This window comes from Onychostruthus taczanowskii, unplaced genomic scaffold (genome assembly GCF_017590055.1).
Source record: "Onychostruthus taczanowskii isolate IOZ18803 unplaced genomic scaffold, ASM1759005v1 scaffold75, whole genome shotgun sequence".
NCBI lineage: Eukaryota > Metazoa > Chordata > Aves > Passeriformes > Passeridae > Onychostruthus > Onychostruthus taczanowskii.
The window spans coordinates 2247342-2267152 of record NW_024505339.1 but is presented as its reverse complement, the minus strand read 5'-3'; the positions used below and the strand labels follow the sequence as shown (position 1 = coordinate 2267152).

Below are 19811 nucleotides of genomic sequence, written 5' to 3'. Positions count from 1 at the left end.
TTCCTCCGCAAGCCCTGCCTCGGTGCACGGTGCCCGCCCCCGGCCCTCCCCCGGCTCTCCCCGCTCCGAGCGCCCCGAGCCGGCCGGGCCGAGCCGAGCCGAGCCGCGCCGCCTCCGGGGGAGCCCCCTGAGCGCAACAGTTGCCCCCAAGCCTCGGACACCGCCCCCCGCGCCCGGGGGACCCCCGGGGGACCCCTCGGCACCGGGAGGAGGCTGCGCGGAGGAGCCGCCGCCGCTTCGCCGAGGCAGCGCCCGGAGCTGCCCGGAGCTGCCCGGATCCGGCGGCTCTGCCTCTGCCGGCGATGGAGCGGAGCGGAGGGGCCGAGCCGCGGCTCCTCCCGGCCGGGAGCAGCCGCCCCATCCTCCGCCTGCGGGAGCGGAGCCGCCCCGCCGCCGGGCAGCGACCCCTCTGCTGAGCCCCCCCGGCATCCTCGGAACCTCCCGCGCATCCCACCCCTTTGTGCATCCCCCAGACCCCTTTGTGCATCCCCCAGACCCCTTTGTGCTGTGCCCCCCCCAGCCTCGCCGCCCCCTTGCATGCGGCCCCCGGGCTGCGGGAGCCGCTGGCCATGGGCACGAAGCAGACCAAGGGCTGCCAGCCGGGCAGCGCCGGGGAGAGCCCCCCGGGCCACCACCGCAAGAAGGTGGCCCCCAGGGAAAGGGGGGATTTCCTGGCTTCCCTCGTGGCCAAGTCGGGCGAGAAGTTCGGGAAGGGCGCCGGCGCCAGCTTGCCCCCGTACCACCGGCGGATCTGCATGATCCAGGACATGCTGCTGCTGGTCAAGCAGGGCAGGCAGGAGGAGGCCACCGAGCTGCTGAAGAACCTGCGGCAGGTGAGGATGGGCGGCTTTCCCCGCGGGAAGGGGGCAAAGAGCTGAGCAGCAACTCGCGGCGCTGCTTTCGGGTGGCAAACGGGGGCCACGCTCCGCTTCTGCGGCTCTGACTCCCGGGGCGCAATTTTGGGGAAGTGGCTGAGGAGCTGCAGGGTGCTCAGGGTGTCACAGAGGGGGAAATAGCCCCAGGATTGCTCTGCCTTGTCTGCAGCGAGCAAACGCTGCCGGGTGTATTTTCCCCCTTCCCTTTCTTGCTGGCGCTGGTGGCTCTGGGGTTTGCAGCCTGCTCAGAGTGGTTCCCACTCAACTTTCCAAAAGTTTGGTGTTTCAAGCAGCTCCGTAAAAGCGCCGAGGCAATTGGAGCTGGCAGCTTTTGAGAATCGGCTCTTTTCTTGCTGGCTTAGAAATACCCAGAGCTGGCAGCGTTGCTTTTTTATCTTTTTGGCGCACAATCGCCTGGTGGAGTGCTGCTGGTGTTGACTGAGGCTGGGAGGAACGAGAAGCTCTGGGGAAGCGGGGAATTAATTGAGGGAGCCCGAGACCTTTTGCCTTGAAAAATCTGTTTGAGCTGGGCATTAGCTGGGACGCAACAGGACGGAAAGTTGCTGTGAGCAAACAGAAAAGCAAATTAGCATTTAATCTTTTCTGCTGATAGGTGCTGATAAAAACACCCGAGTGCTCTGGGCGTTTTCAAGGCTCTGGGGTGCGCAGGGCTTTGAGGAGCAGCGAGTTTTCCATGCAAACCTAAAGCAGATCCATCTTCCAGCTCGGGTTTGTTTTCTCCCTGGGCTGCTCGGTGTAACCAGTTCTGCCACCCAGGGAAAAGTTGTGCAGATCTCTGCTGGGCATGGGAGCTGCTTTCCATAGTCTGTCCATGGGACTGGTCCAGTCTGGTTTTCTTTTGGGATTTTGGGATTGGGGTTTGCTGCTAGCGTGTTTTTTTTTTGTTTGTTTGTTTGTTTGTTTTTTTTTTCCTGATAGCATTTCCTCCCCCCATTTTCTGGTCCAGGTAACTTTTCAGCCAGTGGATGTGTTGTTTGGGGCATGTCCCCATTCAGCCCACTTCCATTTCTCCCTCTGCCCTGCAGGTTTAGGATTATCTTTAGAGCAGCCCAGCTGGGAAATCTGAACTGTGTCATATGATTTCTGGTTTGTTTGGGTTTTTTTTTGTGGAAAACTATCCCCACTTTCAACTTTGGGATAAAATACTTTTCCTGAGATGAGTGTGCTGCCTGTCTGGGAGTTGGGGGTGGGATTCCCTGGGACAGTGACCTCTCCATTTGGGATCTGTGGGACCGTGGGGGTTGAGTTGGGCAGCAGATCAGAGCCCAAATGTTGCACCCTCTCAGCCATGCCAAATCTTTATCGTTGTCGCAGCCCATTGGAGCTGGCAGAAGGGCAGGTGCTAATTTTAGAGGGTGTTTATCTCAAACACCTCCCCAAAAAATAAATCTTGGGGCCTGCAAAGTGCCAGGAATCACTCTCACGTTCTCCCTGGCTCCAGACTGGTTTTTCTCGGCGATGCTCAGCTCTGTCCTCACTCTCTGTGCAGAGTGAGGGAGCTGGGCACCATGGACGCCCTAATGACAAACCTGACCACAGGGAACCCTCTCACCTCGCTGGAGACTGGGAAGAAAAAGCTAAAAATTAATCTTAAACTGCTGGGGGAAGCAAGGAACCTGTTACAGTCAGGTGCATCTCTGGCAGTGAGTGTCTCTGAAGATCTCGCTCTGATAAAATATATCTTAGACTGTCAAAATAGAGAACTCTTTGTCCTAGATACTATAATAGACTCCAAGCAGGTTTTTAATGAGGTGATATTAATCCCTGCCTCCAGGGAGGGAATGTGGGATGCCCCACTGAACAAATCCTGGTTGCTCTGGGCTTTTCCAGCAGCTGGATTTGGGAGGAAATGTTTTAGGAGGGCATTGGTGGCTCCAAGGCACCACTTGGGTTGTTCCCACTCCGGCAGGAGCCTTCCAGAGCTGAGCCCTTGGAATGTCTCAGCCTGAAAGGGAGGATTTGGGGAGAAGGACGAGCTTCCCCCTGTGGAAAGGGGTGGATGGATGAGCCTGGTGGGGCAGAGACTTTTCCCTGAGCCATTTTTAGGGTGTCCCACGCAGAGGGACTGTGCTCCACGTATGTGCTGCTGTAAAACTCAATGTTTTCCAGCAAAACTGGGGTTTTCCCAGCAAACCCAGTGACCTGGTGCCCAGCTCTCAGCAGAGATTTTTTTAAATCCCAGGCATTTAGGTCACTGGGAGCCTTTCCACTGACTTAGCTGGCTTTGAAGCCAGCCCAGCGTGCTGCTGAGGGGTGGGTGACAGCATCCCTGCCTTTGGAGAGGCTCCACAGGTTTTTTTGGACCAGGATGAACACATGGCCAGAGCTGAAAATCTTTGTTTTTCAGGTCTCTGTGCCATAACACCCTCTTCAAGACAAGGTTTGGGGGGCTTTTTTTGCTCCCACAAAAGCTGTGTTTGATAAGCAGGGCAGGGCTGCAATGCTGTATTTTAAACCTGCTGGAGCAAGTCCTGCCCTTCCAGTCCCACCACTGGCACCAATGTCCACTGTGGCCTTTTTATTCCACCCATTTACTTAGAATTTATTTAGAATTTATCCAACCTTCTCCCTCCCCTGAGGTGGGAGCTATGCTGTTTTCCTTACAGGCTCCTGTAAGGATTGTGTTTCTGGGATTGCCTGGAGGTTTCAAACAACTATAAAATATTGAGATATAAAGTGATTTTTTTTGTTGTTTAAAAGTATAAAAAGCATGAAGAGCAGACAGACTTTGCTTCCTCAGAGAGGTCAGCAGTGGTCTCTGCTGTGGAGGCAATTTGATCCCACTGCCTGCCCCCAAAATAACACTCCTGTTATTCCTGCTGCCAGCAGCCATTCCAAAGGGTTTGTGCTCCTCTGGCACAGCCAGGCTAATTTAACATCGAGCTCCTGAGACACAGAATACTCATTTCTTTTTCCTTCTTTCTGCTCTGGAGCCCAAACCCCACACTGCAAAATTCAAATCCCCCAGATCCCAACAAGTGCCTGCTGCTCTCCGTGGCCAAGGTGTTTTCCCTCACGGTGCTGCAGGGAGGATGCCTTTGGCATAAATGCAGTGGAAAGACACTGAAATAATTAACATTTGCTTTAGGCTGGTGTTGGGGTTTGCCAGAGGCTTGCTAGTCACCCAGAGGGAGCTGCTGGAAGTAATTCCTGCACGGAATAACTTGGAATTCATCTGCCATGAAGTGACTTCCCAGGTTTACCTGGCAGCATCTTCTCTGCTTTCCAACAAGGAGCTGCTGCAGGGAGAGGCTAAAAAAATTAATTTATTCAGGGTGTCCAGCACTTGGGACATGGGAACCCACTCTCAGACCCCTCACTCCATCCAGGTGGGAGAATTCCAGCTCCACTCTTCCCAGTACCACCAGCTGCAGAGCAGGATAGGTTTTAACCTTACAGAGCATGGCACTTTTTATTTTTACTCTTTTATTTTCTCCCCCATACTCTTTGAGTTTCAGTGGTTAAGGCAGCCAAGCGCTGTCAGTATATTAAATTCTGGGAGTGTCTCTCCTGCTGGGGAGAGGATTTGTAAAACAAAGCATGTTTTCCTCCTCCCTGCTGCCAGAGGATCGCTTTTCCCAAGCGAGAAGGGGAAGCGCTTCCCAGCACATTACGTTGCGCTCAAGGAATTTGCCATTGGTTATGGCTGGACGTGGAGCTTTTGCTGCTGTTCTGGGGCTGGGGGAGAGGGGAGGAGGAGGAGGAGGAGGAATCCAGCAGATCTGAGCATCATCTGCACGGGGCAGGTGAGCAGCAGTTCCAGGAATTCAGTGGGGAAAGGGGGCAGAGAAAGCAGAGCGTGGCAGTAAATGCCTGGGTGTGGCCAGAAGCCAAATGCCAAGGTCCAAGGTGTGGCACCACTTGCAAGGTGGATTCTGTGCCGTGCCAGCCTGGGGTGGGCAGTGCCGGGGTGTGGAGGGCAGGGGAGAGGCCCCAAATGGGCAAAAACACCACAAAAAAATCCCATTTGCAGGAAGGGGCTGGGAGCAAACGTGCTCTGTGCCCACCAAACATTGCAGCCCCTGTGGCAGCCCCTCCTGGCTGTGGTCCAGCCTGGGATCCCTGGGGTTTATCCCATAAAACCTTGAGGTTTATCCCACAAAACCCCGAGGTTTGTCCCACAAACATCCCCTGCTGTGGGTGCAGCTGTGCCCCTGCCCCATCCCAGGGGGATTTTCCAGCCAGAGGTTGTGGGGAACAAGACATGACCTGAGCAGCCTAGAAACTGTGTGGCACAGGGATGTTTAATTAATTAATTAATGATGAATATTTTCATTGTAAGAGGGGCTTGACCTGTGGGGATAGTAAAACACAAAAAAAAAAAAAAAATTAAAAATACTGATGGAGACAGCTCACTTTGGGCTCCTGTGACTTCCTCCTTGAGACACAAGAGCAGAGAAAAAAATTGAAATATTTGTGGCTGGACTCAGTGCTTGCCCCTGGCCCTGTGCACCCCAGCCATGGGGCAGCATTCCCATGGAAGCCATCCCAGGAATGCTGGAGGAGCTCAGCACTGCTGTGTTTGCCCCACAAATGAACGCCTGCTCCCTTCTCCTGCGTGCTCAGAGCAGCTGATGCACCAAAGGTGACCCAGCCTGGGGTCTCTGGGCTCCTCCCAGCCTGGGGCTGCCAGCAGAGGACAGGGATGAGGAATTTTGCAGGATTGGGGTTGTTTTTCCTCAATTGGGAGCTGCTGGGGCCAAGGGAGGGCCCTGCCCTGGCTGCAGCGGGGCCCCAGGGTGGAAGTTGGGTAACCCTGCTCTGAGTGGGGTGGCTTTGGGATGAGCCCTCATTTCCTCTGCCTCAAGCTGCTGCTGAAACCCCACCAGGGCTCCCCACAATGCTTTTTAACCCTTAGGCTGCTGGAGGCACTGACAACAAATATCTCTGATATTTGGGGTGTTTCCTGCCCCAAAAAGGGTTTCTGGTGTTCCCAAACCCTGCCCTGCTGTAAGATGCTCCCTCGCTTTGCCTCTTCCCATCCTTCAGTGGCATTTGCAGGCACAGGATTGGATTTAATGATTTAATGAACCCCCTGGAAGGTGGCTGCTGCTGCTCCTCCTGGGGGAAATGTGGTTTTTTGGGGGAGAGGAAGGCTGGGAGAGCTGGGATGTGATAGAAAGTGGGGACTGGGTTGAGCTGGGCTGGGCTGTGGGCACCTGGAACATGGGATCAGGTCCTGCCTGTGCCCTCACTGCAGACAGAAATCTCCAAGCTGGCAGAAGTTAATGGTTGCTGTTCCACCCCAGCCCCTGTTCAGCACTTTCTCTGCTTATATAATAGCAGGAATGTGTCTTTTTTTCCCCCCTCCAGGCTCTGCTGTTTTCACACCTGATATGAAATGCAGCAGCTTGGGGCTGCAGACAGCCTGGCATACACCTTTTTTTCCCCTCTCTTTTCCTTTTTATCTTGCTTCAGCCTGTGAAAGCCCGGAGTGTGAGGCTGTCTGCTCCCCCTGGCAGCGTGGGTGTGTGGGCACAGCCCTCCCTGGCATGGGGATGTGCTCTGTGCAGGGGGCAGGAATGGGGGTGATGCACCTGAAATTCAGTGTATTGGAGCTTCATTGTTTGCTGTGTCGGGGGATTTGTGGCTGGGCCTTCTCTTAGCTAAGGGAGGTGGTTATGTATTAATATTCATTTCATTCTCCTACAAGCAATGTGGAATTTTTTTAGTATTCAACATCCTCAGGTCCTGGCCAAATGCCTGATATGATTTAATGCCTGATTCCCTTTCTCTTTCTCTGTGTCTCTCTGTCTCAGCCTCCTTCTCCTTCAAATTTTGGAGAAAAGATCACTGCATGGTAAATTTAACCTTGCCTGTAAAAGAAAAAGCAAATTGTCCATTCCATTCCTCTCCAGGCCAAAGGTTTTAGCTCCAATTACTCCTGGCCCTGACCTTGCTGCTGGGGAGCAGGAGCTGCTTGGAGCTTTCCAGCATCCTCAAATCTTTTCAAGACTCTTTATCTTGGTGTCTTTCAGAGTCAGAGGCACTTCCTTTGTGCCAGGCTTTGAGCTCTGGAGAGAGCCTGGACAGGGAGCAGAGCCCAGGGGAGGGAGCTGCCTTTTCCTCCTGCCTTTGGGTATCTCAGTGGAAATCTCCTTCCTCAGGGCCTCTTTATATCACAATAATCTCCCAGAGTCCTGGCTGTCCTGCTTTGCCCGGCAGGACTCAGGTTTGATGTTGGTGGGGGGATTTCTTTACGAGATGTTTCTGCCTTTTCCAGTGGCTCCAAAGTCCTTGTTGGAAAACCATGGAGGTTTTCCTTGGGGTCTGCTCCTCCCCAGCCCTGGGTCCTGCTGCTGGCTGCTGATTTCAGTCCCTGAATGTCCCTTTGCCCGTGGGATTGCTTTCTGAGCAGCTTCCCAGTCCAGCTCCTGCTGCCACTGCTGCTGCCCATTCCCAGAAGTGCTCAGGGGTTGCACTTGGGGGAGGTTTCAGCGAGGCACTGCCTGGCAGCAGTGTTAATTCCAGTTCTAGCAGCAGCTGTGTGGAAATGAAGGTTGGTTCATTACAGGAGAGCCCAACCAGCCAGCCTGAAGCAGGAGCAGGTGGAGGATGGGGATTTGTGTGCTGGGTTTTTCAGCTCCTTGCTTTCTGTTTAGGCACAGAAAGGGAGGAAATGGGTGTCAGGGACAGGAGCTGCAGTTCTGTGGGAGCTGCAGCTCTGTTTTCAACCCTCCAGCATGCAGAGCACACCGAGGTGAGCGAGCTGTGTCTGTCCCTTCCTCCCGCTCCAAGGACGAGCTCAGAAACCACGAGACTAAAACCTCTTTGAACAGTTCCTGTGCCTTCACCTCCCTTTGTGCAGAGATTCCCTGGGTGGGAGAGCACAGGGCTTGGAGCCAGGAGCCCCAGTCCCATGGCTGGGAAATTCCCAGAGCTGCCTCTTCCCCTGTCCCAAGGGATGAGCCCACTGTGGGGCTGGGAGCAGATAATTCCTGCCTTGTTCTGCAGGGCTGTTCTTCACCCCCACCCTCCCCAAGGCCAGGATCTTGGCACCGCAGTGAAATCCCAGCGGGGGAAAGCAAAGGCTGCAGAGGAAGGAGAGCAGACTGTGGTGGGAAATGGTTGTTTTGGCCGGGGATGTGCTGAGGGTTTTTCCTGGGACATCTCTGTCCCTGTTCCCACCCTGCTGCAGAGCAGCTCTGGGGGCTGCTTTGGGATTTGGGGCATCCCCACCCCCAGTGGGAAGTGGGATCCAGGAGCTGGGGGGGTTTGGACCTCAATAAAAAATCCCAATTTCCTGCACAAGGATGAACTGAAGCTGCTGCAGCCTCTGCCCCAGGTTTGGTTGGTGTTGAACAAACCCCAGCTCCACGTTCAGCCTGAGCTCCCCAAAATCAGGGCAGAGAAACCCAAATCTCTGCAGAAACAGGACTCAGACCTCGGCAAACAGCCCCAAAGCCTTGGTTCATCCCAGAACCCCTCCATTTATTTCCATTTATTTCCATCTGGATACAGTTCTCCCCTCTCCAGAAAGGATTTGGGGGAAATCTTGCTCCCAAATGTCTCTGTGAGCTTCCTGGGCTTGCAGAAAAACAATTTGGGATGAGAGTGTGAATGATCTGCATTCATTATTTACACCAAGCCAAAATCATGTAGGATTGGATTAAATCTTGATTTAAGCAGCCTTTTTTTTTTTTTTTTTTTTTTTTTTTTTTTTTTTTTTTTTTTTGTGGTTAGGATTTTTTTGGGGGGGTCATTCTATAAGAAAGAGGATGTTTTCCTATTTGGTTGTAAAAAGCTGCTTCTGCTTGGTGTAATTGGATACTTCCTTTTCTGAGGAGGGAGCCTGGTGTATCTGGGGACATTTATTTAGGCAGCTGTGTGGCTGGGTGAGGAATTTTCTGTGGTTTTATTCTGGTGGGAAATGGTGAATTTGGGGTTTACAGGATTGATTTATTGATTGATCCTTTTGTATTTTTGACTCGAGTTACAGGGAAATGAAAGCAAGTTTAAAGAGCAGAAAAGTGGTTTTTAATGTTTTTTGATCAGTTAATACTCTCCAAATATGCTGGATAAGAAAGCAGACAAAGGAAATGTCTCAAATCAGATTTTGCATTTAAAACTGGTTGATTCATTAAGTGGAGTATTAATTGTGCATCATGAATTGCACTTCTGGTCACCATAATTACAGATCTTGGTCTCTCAGGTTGAAGTTTTACTTGCAGATTGGAAAATGTGCATTTCTCCTTCATACTCCTGATTTTTTCATTGACTTACTGAAATTCAGTGTTAAACTGGACTAAGTGAATTAAAATCCTTGAAATTGGAGTGAAACATTTGAATTAACTGAAATTAGGATGTTTTCTTTGTCCTTCTGAGAGAGCCAAACTCTCCCCAAAGCTATGTTTGCACTTCACTCTTTTCTGGTTGTTTTTATCACTGACTTCCCTGAAATTGTTGCAGCCATGTCCTGCCTACCTGGGCTAACAGGAGCTGTTTAAAATTAAATAATTTTTTAAATTTTAAAATTAAAGCCTGACCAGAGGTTGGCATCAAATCGCTGGCTTGAAATCTGGGTGGTTTAAAGTAAACATATTTAATGTCTAAAGCTATTTTGTAGAGCAGCATTAATTGAATTTTAATATTACTGAATTGAATCCTTGGGCAGCTCAGTCATTAATTCTTCCTTAGCAAGTTTGGGCATTTCCTGGTGACTTTGATGAGCCCAAATCCTTTACTTTTGGGTTTCTCTGGAGAGGCTGAGCCAGCTGGGAGGATCCCACCTCCAGTTTGGAGGCACATGCCAAGGTGGATCCTCAAAGGAGCATCCAAATTCCCTGGTGCCAGACAGGCAGGGAAGTTGCTGTGAAAGCCTTCAAGAAATATTTTACCTTCCAACCTTCTTCAAATATCAAATACCAAATCCCAGCCCTGCTCTACCTGATGGTTCAAAATCTGATGCTGCAAGTGAAACCACACAAGCGTGGCATAAAACATGGGAAAGGCTTCATTTCTTCCCTTCATCTCCAAAACTGACTTCCCTTTGTTGATACAAGTCAGGGTGAAGTTCCCAGCTCCCTGTGGTGTAGGCACAGCACTGACTGAGTCTCAGGATGGGAAATGGGAGACTTTTGAGTCACCCTGCAAAAAATGAGGGTAATTTGCCCATGCTGATGGTCTCATCCATTCCTTTCCCCAGTTTTCTGTGGGTGTTTGAAGAGGAAAACCTCCTCTCAGCAGTTCCAAAATCGATGTTTTGTTGTGTGTGTGCCACTCCCAGGCTGTTCAGTGGGGTCACAGCTGGGCTGGGTGTGCTGGATTTGGAGGGGAATTTGGAGCACTCAGCAGGACCCTGGTGACTGCAGGTGTGGAGCTGCTCCTGCTGAGTCTGGGACTCTGCTTTTCATCCTCTCTCTGGATTAGAGCTGAACTCTTCATTGGTGCCCCAAAAACACAGAGTGTCACCAGTGTGGGTGATTCAGAGAGGCTGCCAGGGCTTCAGGCTGGCCCAGGGGAGGTTTGGATGGGATGTTGGGAAGGGATTGTTCCCTGGCAGGGTGGGGAGGCCCTGCACAGGGTGTCCAGAGCAGCTGTGGCTGTTCCATCCCTGGAAGAGCCCAAGGCCAGGTTGGAGCTCCCTGGTCTATGGAAGGTGCCCCTGCCCATGGCAGAGGAGTGGGAATGAGAGGAGCTTTAAGGTCCCTTCCAACCCAAACCAGTCTTTGCACAGATTTGTGGATTTGGGAAGGGGAAATGTGTCTCAGGACATGCACAACATCTGCTCTGCAGCATCTCCTTTCTCAGTGTAAAAATCCAGTCCTTTCCATGGCATTCTTCTCTCTTGCCTTGCTGCTTTAGAACAAAGGTGGCAGCAGCCCCACGAGCTGCCAGGATTCCGGGTTTTCCTGGATTTTAGGATGTGTGCATCCCTGTAAAGGCGCTGGGTGCCTCGTAAACAGCAGGGCTGTGGGTGTGCAGCATCCAGCACGGCCCTGCTCCCACATGGGATCCAGCTGCTGGAGCTGTACCACTTCTAGGCAGGAATTCCTGGCATTTCTTGGCAGGGGAAAACATCCCAAAGCTGACTTTCCAGTCCATGGCAGTGGTCATTCAGTGGAAAGGCTGAACTGTGAAACAGGAGCAGCTTTGGTGCTTCTCCTGAGCTCTCCTTGCACAGCTTGGTTTTCCCTCTGGTTTCCTTCCCACCCCGTTGGTGTCCAGAGGAGGAGGATGGAGAATCTGCACGGTGCAGGTGGTGGGGTCAGCCTTGCAGCAGTGCAAGTTTTGGCTGTGATAAACTTCTCCATCCTTTTCTAGATGTAAAGCAGTTCTTGGATGGGATGAACTCCGTGAAACGTGGTCAGGAATCTCTGCTTGGGGTGCTTTCATCTCTTGCCCATCAGCTGCTGTTCTCCACCAACACAAAGAAAATAAATCAGGCAAACTCCTTTCCTGAAAGAAAATAAATCAGCTAAACTCTTCTCCTGAAATATCTTTTTTAAAAAAAGACCTTTTAGTGCCGCATCGCATAAATCAACTTTATTTTCCATGAGGACTCGTGTTTGCTTGTGTGCCCTCCCTTTGGAAGAGGGCAAAAATACAGGAGCCTGGAATATTCCCAAAGGCAGGAATACAGTGCCATTCCCACAGGCTGAGATCATTCCATTGATTGCAGGAGGATGGGAATGACATTTTGCAAAATCCTGGTGGGACCCAGTGCTGACCAAGCTCCCCTGGATGTTCCAGCTCTGACTGACCCATCCCAGAGCCACCAGGATGTGGCTGTGCCATCCCTGGAGGAGTTTGTGGGATGTGGGGACATGGTTTAGTCGTGGGTTAGTGGTCAGACTTGAGCTTTTCCACCCTAAATAATACCCAGGGAATTATTCTTCACCAGGGAAAAGCTTCTCTACTCCTCATTTTTCAGGGGGAATGGAGCAGAAGGGCTGAGCATCCCTCTAGCAGAGGGGAGGGGAAGCAGGGAATTCCCAAGAACAGGAATGAAGTGCACAGAAGTGGCAGGGCCACGAGAGCAGCTGCTCCTTATCTCTTCCTGAGCAGGAACATCAGGGAAGATAAAGTAAAAAGGGAAAAGATAACACAGATTGAGTCAGCCTGGCTCTCAGAGGGAGCTTTTTCCAATCTATTTACTTGTCACTGGTGATTTTAGACAAGCCTCTGGGTCTTCAGAGAAAACCAAGGGTTTTTTCCTCCTGTTTCATGCCTTGCAAAAGGGAATCTTTCTTCCAGCCATGAATTTCTGGCGTTTCTTGGCACGGGGAGAAGGTCCCAAGGCAGGTTTGGTGTCACTGTGTGCTAAATGCCACCCCACATCACGTGTGTGTGAGGCTGGAGGTGTCTGATTCACCACCCACCAGTGGCTCCTCCACTTCAGAACCAGCTCCAGGTCTGTGTTAGTCATGCTTTAATGATATTGAAATCAGCTGCTCGTGGCCGTTTGAGGAATTCCAGCCCAGGGCTGTAGATGTCCCGGTGGGACTGGAGCAGGGAAGGGGAGGCTCAGCACAATGAGCTCATCCTGGCTTTCCTCTTGCTCAGCTCATCATCCTACATCAGGTTTCAGGGATTATTCAGCCCCGTGGTTGTATCTGGGAAAAGAGATTAAGGATTTGGTGCCGTGTCCTGAAAGTTTCTGGGGTTCTTTTTCCTCTGCTGTTAACTTCAGGAGGAGCTGCTGGTGTAAAAAATATCAGTGCTGGCTGTTTTGGAGTTGGAAAATCAATGTTCTGGGCTTGCAATGCCAGAACTGGGAGCAGGAACTGCAAGCCACAGACTTGGTTCTGGCACCTGTGGGAATATCCAGTGGCCACAGCGTTCCATGGGATCCAGCTGAGTGTTCCCAGGAAGGCTCAGCCATCCCTGGGGAAGCAGGAGGGATTAGCAGGGTGCTCTGTTACCCATGGCATTCCAGGCTTCTCCCTGGGGACGCTTCCTGGGCTGGTGTCACATTGTAGGGAATGAAGGGAATATCCCAGGGCACGGATGCTTTGCTGATGCTCCTGCTCTGGAGCTGCTCCCTGCCTTGTTCCTTGGTGTCTTTTGGGGCTCACCCCGACAGGCAAAAGCCCCAGATGGAAGGAAACTCCTAATCCTGCACAGCAGCTGTGACTCAGCAGTGGGAGCAGCAGCTTTGCAGAGGATCCTCTCCTGCAAAGTGAGCTCCAGGCGTGGTTTTCATCACCCAGCTCGTGGCTCCTTCTCCTCCTGGGGCCACAGATCCATCACAGGCTCTGCTTCCCTGGCAGAAGCTCCCTGGGCCGAGGTGTGTTTTGTGTCTCATCCTCCCGAGCTGCTCTGGCATCGCCACTGGGAAATGGAATATCAACAGCAGCAATTTAATGGCCCTGGCTGTCAAACAAAGCAGAAATATTAGGATTTTAGTGGTGGGGAGGGTGGGGGTTGCACCTTCTATTGCTGAAAACAGGATGTGATACTGCAGGAGTTGGGCAGGAGGGATGTTCCTGCTTCTCCTTGCCTGCTGTGGGGGTCCTGTGGGTTTGGGGTGCAGGGAGCAGCCCTTTCCCTCACAGGGAGCCAGACCCCACAAACAGGACCCAGCAGAAAAGCTGTTCATTACCTGGGTCTGTTCAGCACCCCCAGTGAAACCTGGGGTGGATTTCCCTTCTCAGCCAGGCACAGAGGCTCTCAGGCCATTTTTGGGTTAATCTGTCACATCTCTGGGGCTCAGGACCAGCAGCCACCACCCTCTGGCCTTTCTGGAGCCTGGTGTGTGGTGAAATAAAGAGAATTTTAATGGCACTTACTGGAAATGTTTGCTGGCTCTGGAGGGCAGAGCACTCTCCATCAGCCCAGCCTGTGTCCCCTGGGATCTCATTCCCTGATTTTGTGCAAAATGCTTCTTCCACTGCTCACTTGAGCTGCATCTCACTCTGGGGTGTCCCACTCCTTCCCTGGGAGGGGAGCTGGGTGGAGGGAAGAAGTTTTGCTTAACAAAAACCTGCACGAAGCACTCTGCTAATCCAAGCCCTTTGGCTCCAGTGGGATTTAAACATGTGCTTGTAGTTAATCAGGTATTTAAGTGGTTTTCTGACTTGGCAAGCCTGAGAGGAGATATCCCAGAGGAGGAGGAGGAGAGCAGAGCCGTGGCCTCCCAGCTGGAAGGGTTTGGAAGTGGGGATGCTGAGGGCAGCAGGGTCAGTTTGGGGTGTGGGTTTAGCTGTCTGTGACTCAGTTTCTCCTTTTCAGCTCTTTGCAGGGAGCTGTGAGGCATCCAAGGTGCCCCAAAAGGCAGTGGTTTGGTGAAACAGGAGGAGCTGGGGTCAGTGTTGGTCAGTAAATTCATCTGAGCTGGCAGTGGGGGGCACAGGAAAGGTCCTGCTGAATTCAGACCTGGCACATCCTGGTCAGGATTCACCCAGGGTGAGACCAGAGGGGTTGAGAAAGGATTTTAAGGGAGATCATCCCCCCTCACTCTTTGAAAAGCTGCTTGGGGAGCTCCCAGCTCTGTGTGGGGCTGCTCAGGAGAGGGTTCATGGAGTGTGAGGCAGATTTTCCCTTGGCTCATGGATTTCACCCCTGAACAGGGAGGTTTTCCCACCTCAATCTGATTTTCTTGCTGGTATTGCTCTGGAATTTGTCTCCACTTAACCACCCAGCATCACAGCACTGATGTTATTATGCAAAGTGTAGATTATTTAACCACACAAGTTTGTTTTTTTTTTTTTAATTTATTGATTTGACGTTGCTTTGAATCCCATTACAGGATTCTGCTTTATTAATGGACTTTGTCCATGCTCGAGATTAACTGGGGATGCTGGATTTGCAAATGAAAGAATTGGAATTCATGTTGTCCATATTAATTACTTGGGTGATGCTGGCTTCCTTGGGGAAACCTTGATTTTTATTCCACTCCTGTTGCTTTGTCTTAATTCAGAAAATATAATTTGGTGCTGTGGGGTTGGGTTGGTTTTTCTCCTTTGCTGGAATTCCCTTTTAACAGTTGGGAATGTACTAAGTGGTTTCATGGAATAGGCTGTTCCTAGGATAAATTTTAATGCAAAAAAGGGTCAGGGAGCTTTTATTTCTTTGTTTTGTTCAACCCTACTTCCTCCGCTTTTGCTTTGTCCTAAAATCTCTCTGTATCTTTCTCCTTCTAAATCTTTACCTTCCAAAATCTCTTAATTCCTGCAGTGACACTCAGCCAGATTCTTGTGCTGAGTAATTCTACTCTCTTTGCTGGTAAAAATCCAGGGATATGCCTGGATTTTGGTACGTGCAGGTATTGCTATTGATCCAAACCCATTTTTTCCCTGTGCTCCTCCCACCCAGGCTCCTGCAGTGGTGTAAATGGGCCCCAAAAAAAAATTTTGGCATGATTTTATGGGAGTCAAATGGGCCCAAAAAAAAAAAAAAATTGGCATGATTTTATGGGAGTCGGCTGCAATTTGTTCACTTAAATTATCTTTTTGTCATGCTTGCATTATTCCACAGCAGCCAGTTTGGAGAGTTAATTGAATATTTTGTCTCTCAAAGATGCCTTCAATTACTTCCATTGAATAACTCTGGGAGAGAGCTGTGATGAGGAATCACTGATGCTTATTTTCTCTATCACAAATATCTGAGGCTTTATTCCAGCACCTATTAAAGGATGCCAAAACATTCCTAGAGTCTCCCACCCCGAAATTCCATCCTTTTGAAGCAGAGTTTAGCATCCATTGAGCATTAACAATGCATCCCTCCATGGCTGATGCAATAATAATCAGCTCAGGGCTTGGAAGTGGGAGCAGCTTTCAGAGAGCAGTTCTTGGGTTGCAGCCTCTCATTGTGTGTACAGGGGTGGATTGGTTTCTGCTGGATCCAGGAGGCTTCCAGGTGAGGCAGGAACATCATTATTGATGCTGCAGGTTCTGGGGGAGGGTGTAGGAGTGTTTCCTAGGGCTGGGCATCAAAACAAAACCCCTGGATAGCTGTGGGCAATCCCCACCTCAGGATTTTTGGCTGCATTGATCAATCCCCCAATATTTTCAACTTTTTTTTTTTTTTTTCCCATTGCTGGATTGCAACAGCTCTGCTGGCTGAGGAGGGCAAGGAGAGCCATCAAAAGAACATTTTTGGAGTGGACAAAAAAAGCAAATGTGTTGTTTCAAGTGAGATTTGCAATTCCTTCTGTTTCTGCTGCTCCTGGGAACAGCAGGTCAGGATGGGCTCAGAGAGGGCTTTTAACCTGCTGTACATCAGGAGACCCACGCTGGCCTCCTCCTGAAGCCTCTCCTGGTGACAGCTGCTGGGCCAAGACCACAAATCCTGATTCCTTCCTAAGCAGAGCCTGGTTTAGAATTAATGGCAGAGCCTGGCAGCTCGTGCAGGGTTGTGTTAATTGTGAAGGGAGGGTAATTTGGAGAAGGGGCTGGATTAGATGAGTGAGAGGTGAGGACTCCCAGTGTCTCATTTGCTCTGTTAGACCAGGGCTGAGCTTTCCTGCATCCTCCATCCCATCAGCAAAGCTCAGATCCAGCAGGATCCCCTGTCCTGTCCCAGGCAGAATCCCTGACAGCAGCTGGGGACCATCTGGCCCAGCTGCAGAGCATCTGTTCTGCCATGCAGGGCTTTCCACAGCCAAATCCTGCTCCTTCCCTTGCTGGGATCTGGTCTTTCTTCCCTCCCAATTCCCCTGAACTCAGATAACCTTCATCACCTGTGAGACCCCTGCCCCTTCCCCATGGTTTAACAGGAGTGGTGACACCAGAGTCACCTGGGGAAGGACAGGGGGTGGCAGGATGGACAGGCAGCACCAGCCTTGGTGCCTGTTTGATTCATCCCTGATGCTGGGCCACCTGGGTGAGGCTTTTTGGACTCTTTTCCCAGCAGAGATGTTTGCAGGGATGTGCAGAGCTGGGGTGTCTGGCTCATGGAATGCTGTACGTGTGGGTGAGGAACAGACTGCACCAAGGACTCAATGTTGATCCAACAACTCCCATCAGCTGGAGGGGGTGTGGGGAGCCTGGTCTGTGATTCCAAGCAGGGAATTGTGTGATTGGAATGCTGCTCTTGTCCCAGGAGCTGCTCACTTGCTGCAAGCCCAGGCAGCATTGAGAGCATCCCTTCTCTCACAGGCAGTGGAAAGGATGAGGGCGAGAGATTCCTCCCCATCCTCTGCTTGTGAATCTCTTCCCCTTTCCTGCAAGGATCCCAGTTCTGTTTTTCTCTTTTGTTCCTGTAAATACTTATTTTAGGGTTGTTTGTGGATTTACTGCTTGTGAGGGCAGGGTAGGAGACACACAAATAAAAATCTTTAGTGGCCATCAGGCATCTCCTGTCACCTCCCAAGGACAAGAGTTGTCTGAGCCTCGGGTTACCTCTAAAAAAAACCATGGTGTGCTGAAGCAAATCATAAAAATCTAACTAATATGGATGGGTGATCAGCTGCAGAACAGATGGGGCTGATTTTGGCTGGGAGAGGGGGCAGGAAAACCACTCAGAGCTCCGTGCTCGCTGTGCTGGGAGACAAAGGTGAGAGCAGCACGAGGGGGATTTTCCTCCTCCAGTTGCCTCAACACTGAATGTCTAGGATCAGCTAATTAGAGGGGCTTTTCTTGGCAGGTAAATGAGAGAGACAAGCTCATCCAGGGCCTGAGTCAGCCCAGCTGTCTCCGAGCAGGATGAATCACCATCCTCATATGAACTGACAGCGCCCTGAGCTTAGGTGGCAGCTCTGGCTCCTTCCCTGACAGGAGATAATAGGCAGCCTGTCCTCCAAATCCATTTTCCAGCAGGGACCTAGAAGGCTTTTGCAAGGGAAAATTAGTTTTTTTTTACAGCTGGGAGCTGGCAGCACAATGTGGTCGAGGCTGGGGCTGATCGTGGGCATCAGCCCCGTGCTGGGGCCGAGTTCCTCTGCAGCCCTGAGAGCTGCTGGTCACAGGCAAAATGGAGGAGAAATTGATGAAGTTCTGCTCCTAACCTGTGTTTGGATACTCCAAGCAGCACCTGGGATGCTCCAGGAAGCTCTTTGGGCAGACACGCGAGGATGGAAATGGCAGATTTGATTAAATTGGTTCTATTTTCATTTAAAGCTTGACTGCAGAGCTGTGGAGGCCCAGCAGCCAGACTGGAGTTAACAGGGTGGGTGTTGTGCAGGGTTGATCCATGAACCTTTTTCTTTGGGTTTTAGCCAGGAATGTGTGGGGCTCTGGCTGGAGCTGGCTCCCAGGAGCTGAGGGGGTGGGAGAGTGACCCCTCAGCTGTGCTTTGCTCAAATCCTCCTTGACCTGCAGCTTTTTCTGCCTCTTCCCTTTGTAGGGGGAAAACTTTGTGGCACCACTCTCCTTGGGAAGGTTCTAAAGAGTCTCTTGTGCCTCTGGCAGGCTGGGCTGTCACCCATCCGTCTGGGAGCAGCAGGGATAAGTGACAAGTGCCACCAGGAGCCATCTGGTGCGGGCTCTGCATGGCCAGCAGGATCCTGGCTTGGGGCTGGAGCCCCAGCTGGAGCCCCAGCCCCAGGCTTGGATGGAAAAACAGGATTTGGGCAGCTCCTGCTGCTTTAGGAGGGATGAGTGGATGAGATTTGGTGAGCTCAGGGCAGAACTGGGTTAAAGGCAGTGGTGGATGGGAATTGTTGGAGTTGTTCAAAGCAAATCCTGGAGTCACCTTACCCAAACAGAACTTCCAAGCTTTTTCTGGGATCCCAGGGGCTCTGTAAATCAGCAGAGCTGAGGCCATCCTCATTAAACATCCACTCTCCTGAAGAAATCTTAACTGTAGCTATGATCTGGCCAAATTCCAGTTGGAGTCATTGCCTTTGCCTGGCAGTATGAAATAAAAGAGCATTTTTCTGCAAATCTCCTATTCTCAGTTGTTTATTATCTGGCTGGCAGCATCACATCTCTGCCCATTAATCCATCTCTCCAAGTTCCTCCAATTCCAGCCTCCTGGAGGGGGTTCAAGCTGCCACCATTTATTATTTGAGTCAGTCTGCCAGGGAAATATTTGCTCCTTCCCTGAAGCATCGACTCCCTTCTCTTACTGCACCCTCAGTGCCTGAATGAGCCATTTGTGGCTCCCAAACCGATATTAACTCTGTGAAACAGAAAATATCCCACATATTTAAACTCTGATTTTACTCCAGGCTGGTGGGTTGGACATGAAGTCTGCAGAAGCAGTTGTTGGTTTGTGTGGAGGTTCCCAGGGTGGCTTTTGGGACCCCCCTTCCAGGTGTGCTGAGCTCCCAAATGCTGCCTGCCCTCCTCAAAAGTGCAAATTTGATCATCTCTGTGTGGCTCAGGGCTGGTTTTTGTCCCAAAATATGCTGTGACATCATTACCTTTGGGGTGCTTTTCTCTCAACCAGAAATCGATTCCTACCTTAAAAATCTTTTTGGGGAAGAGTAGGGGGAAGTGGCTGGATTTTCCCCACAGGACACAGGTTGTGTCCAACATCCAGAGGAACACAGGGCTGAGTCACATCCCACCCCTCTCTCTGAGCTGACCTCCCTCCCCACACTACTCCCACCTGCTGGAATCATTTTTCCCAGGTAACTTGGAGCAGATGATGGATGGAACACTGAATTAATCCTTCCTTCCTTCAGTGCCTGACTCTTGTTTACAACACAAACCCCCCTGCTTGGAAATTCAGGATGCTGCCCTGAATTTAGTGGAGATAAAGGAGTTTTGGAAGAGGTGCTGACCAAACCAGCAGCTCTTGGGATATTTGTGAGCAGCTGTGATGAGGGTTTTTTTGCACAGGAACCTCATTTGGGCAGCAATAACTCGGTGTTAGTGAAAACAACAACAGCAGAAGCTGCTTTCTCAATGACTCCTCACGGGGACCTGCTGCATTTTCCCCTAATTACAATTCAATTTGCAGTGATAAATAGTTTAATAAGCAAAAATGGGCTTGGCTGTGGTTGGTTATGGCTCTGTGTGGCTTGGGGGATGCTGGAGACACAACTTGGAGCTTCCAAAGGCTGGGAGCTGCAGTTTTGGACAGCAG

At 51.0% G+C, this 19811-nt stretch overlaps 1 protein-coding gene across 2 annotated transcripts in view; it reads left to right on the top strand.

Annotated features, from left to right (window-relative positions):
* Positions 1–564: 564 nt before the first annotated feature.
* LRRC75A (leucine rich repeat containing 75A) overlaps positions 565–19811 on the top strand; it is a 57329-nt gene continuing 38082 nt past the window's right edge. For both annotated transcript variants that reach the window (XM_041423070.1, XM_041423071.1), the window contains exon 1: positions 565–833. In XM_041423070.1, coding sequence (XP_041279004.1) covers positions 570–833 — 264 coding nt within the window. In that variant the 5' untranslated portion in view covers positions 565–569. The remainder of the gene's footprint in view (positions 834–19811) is intronic.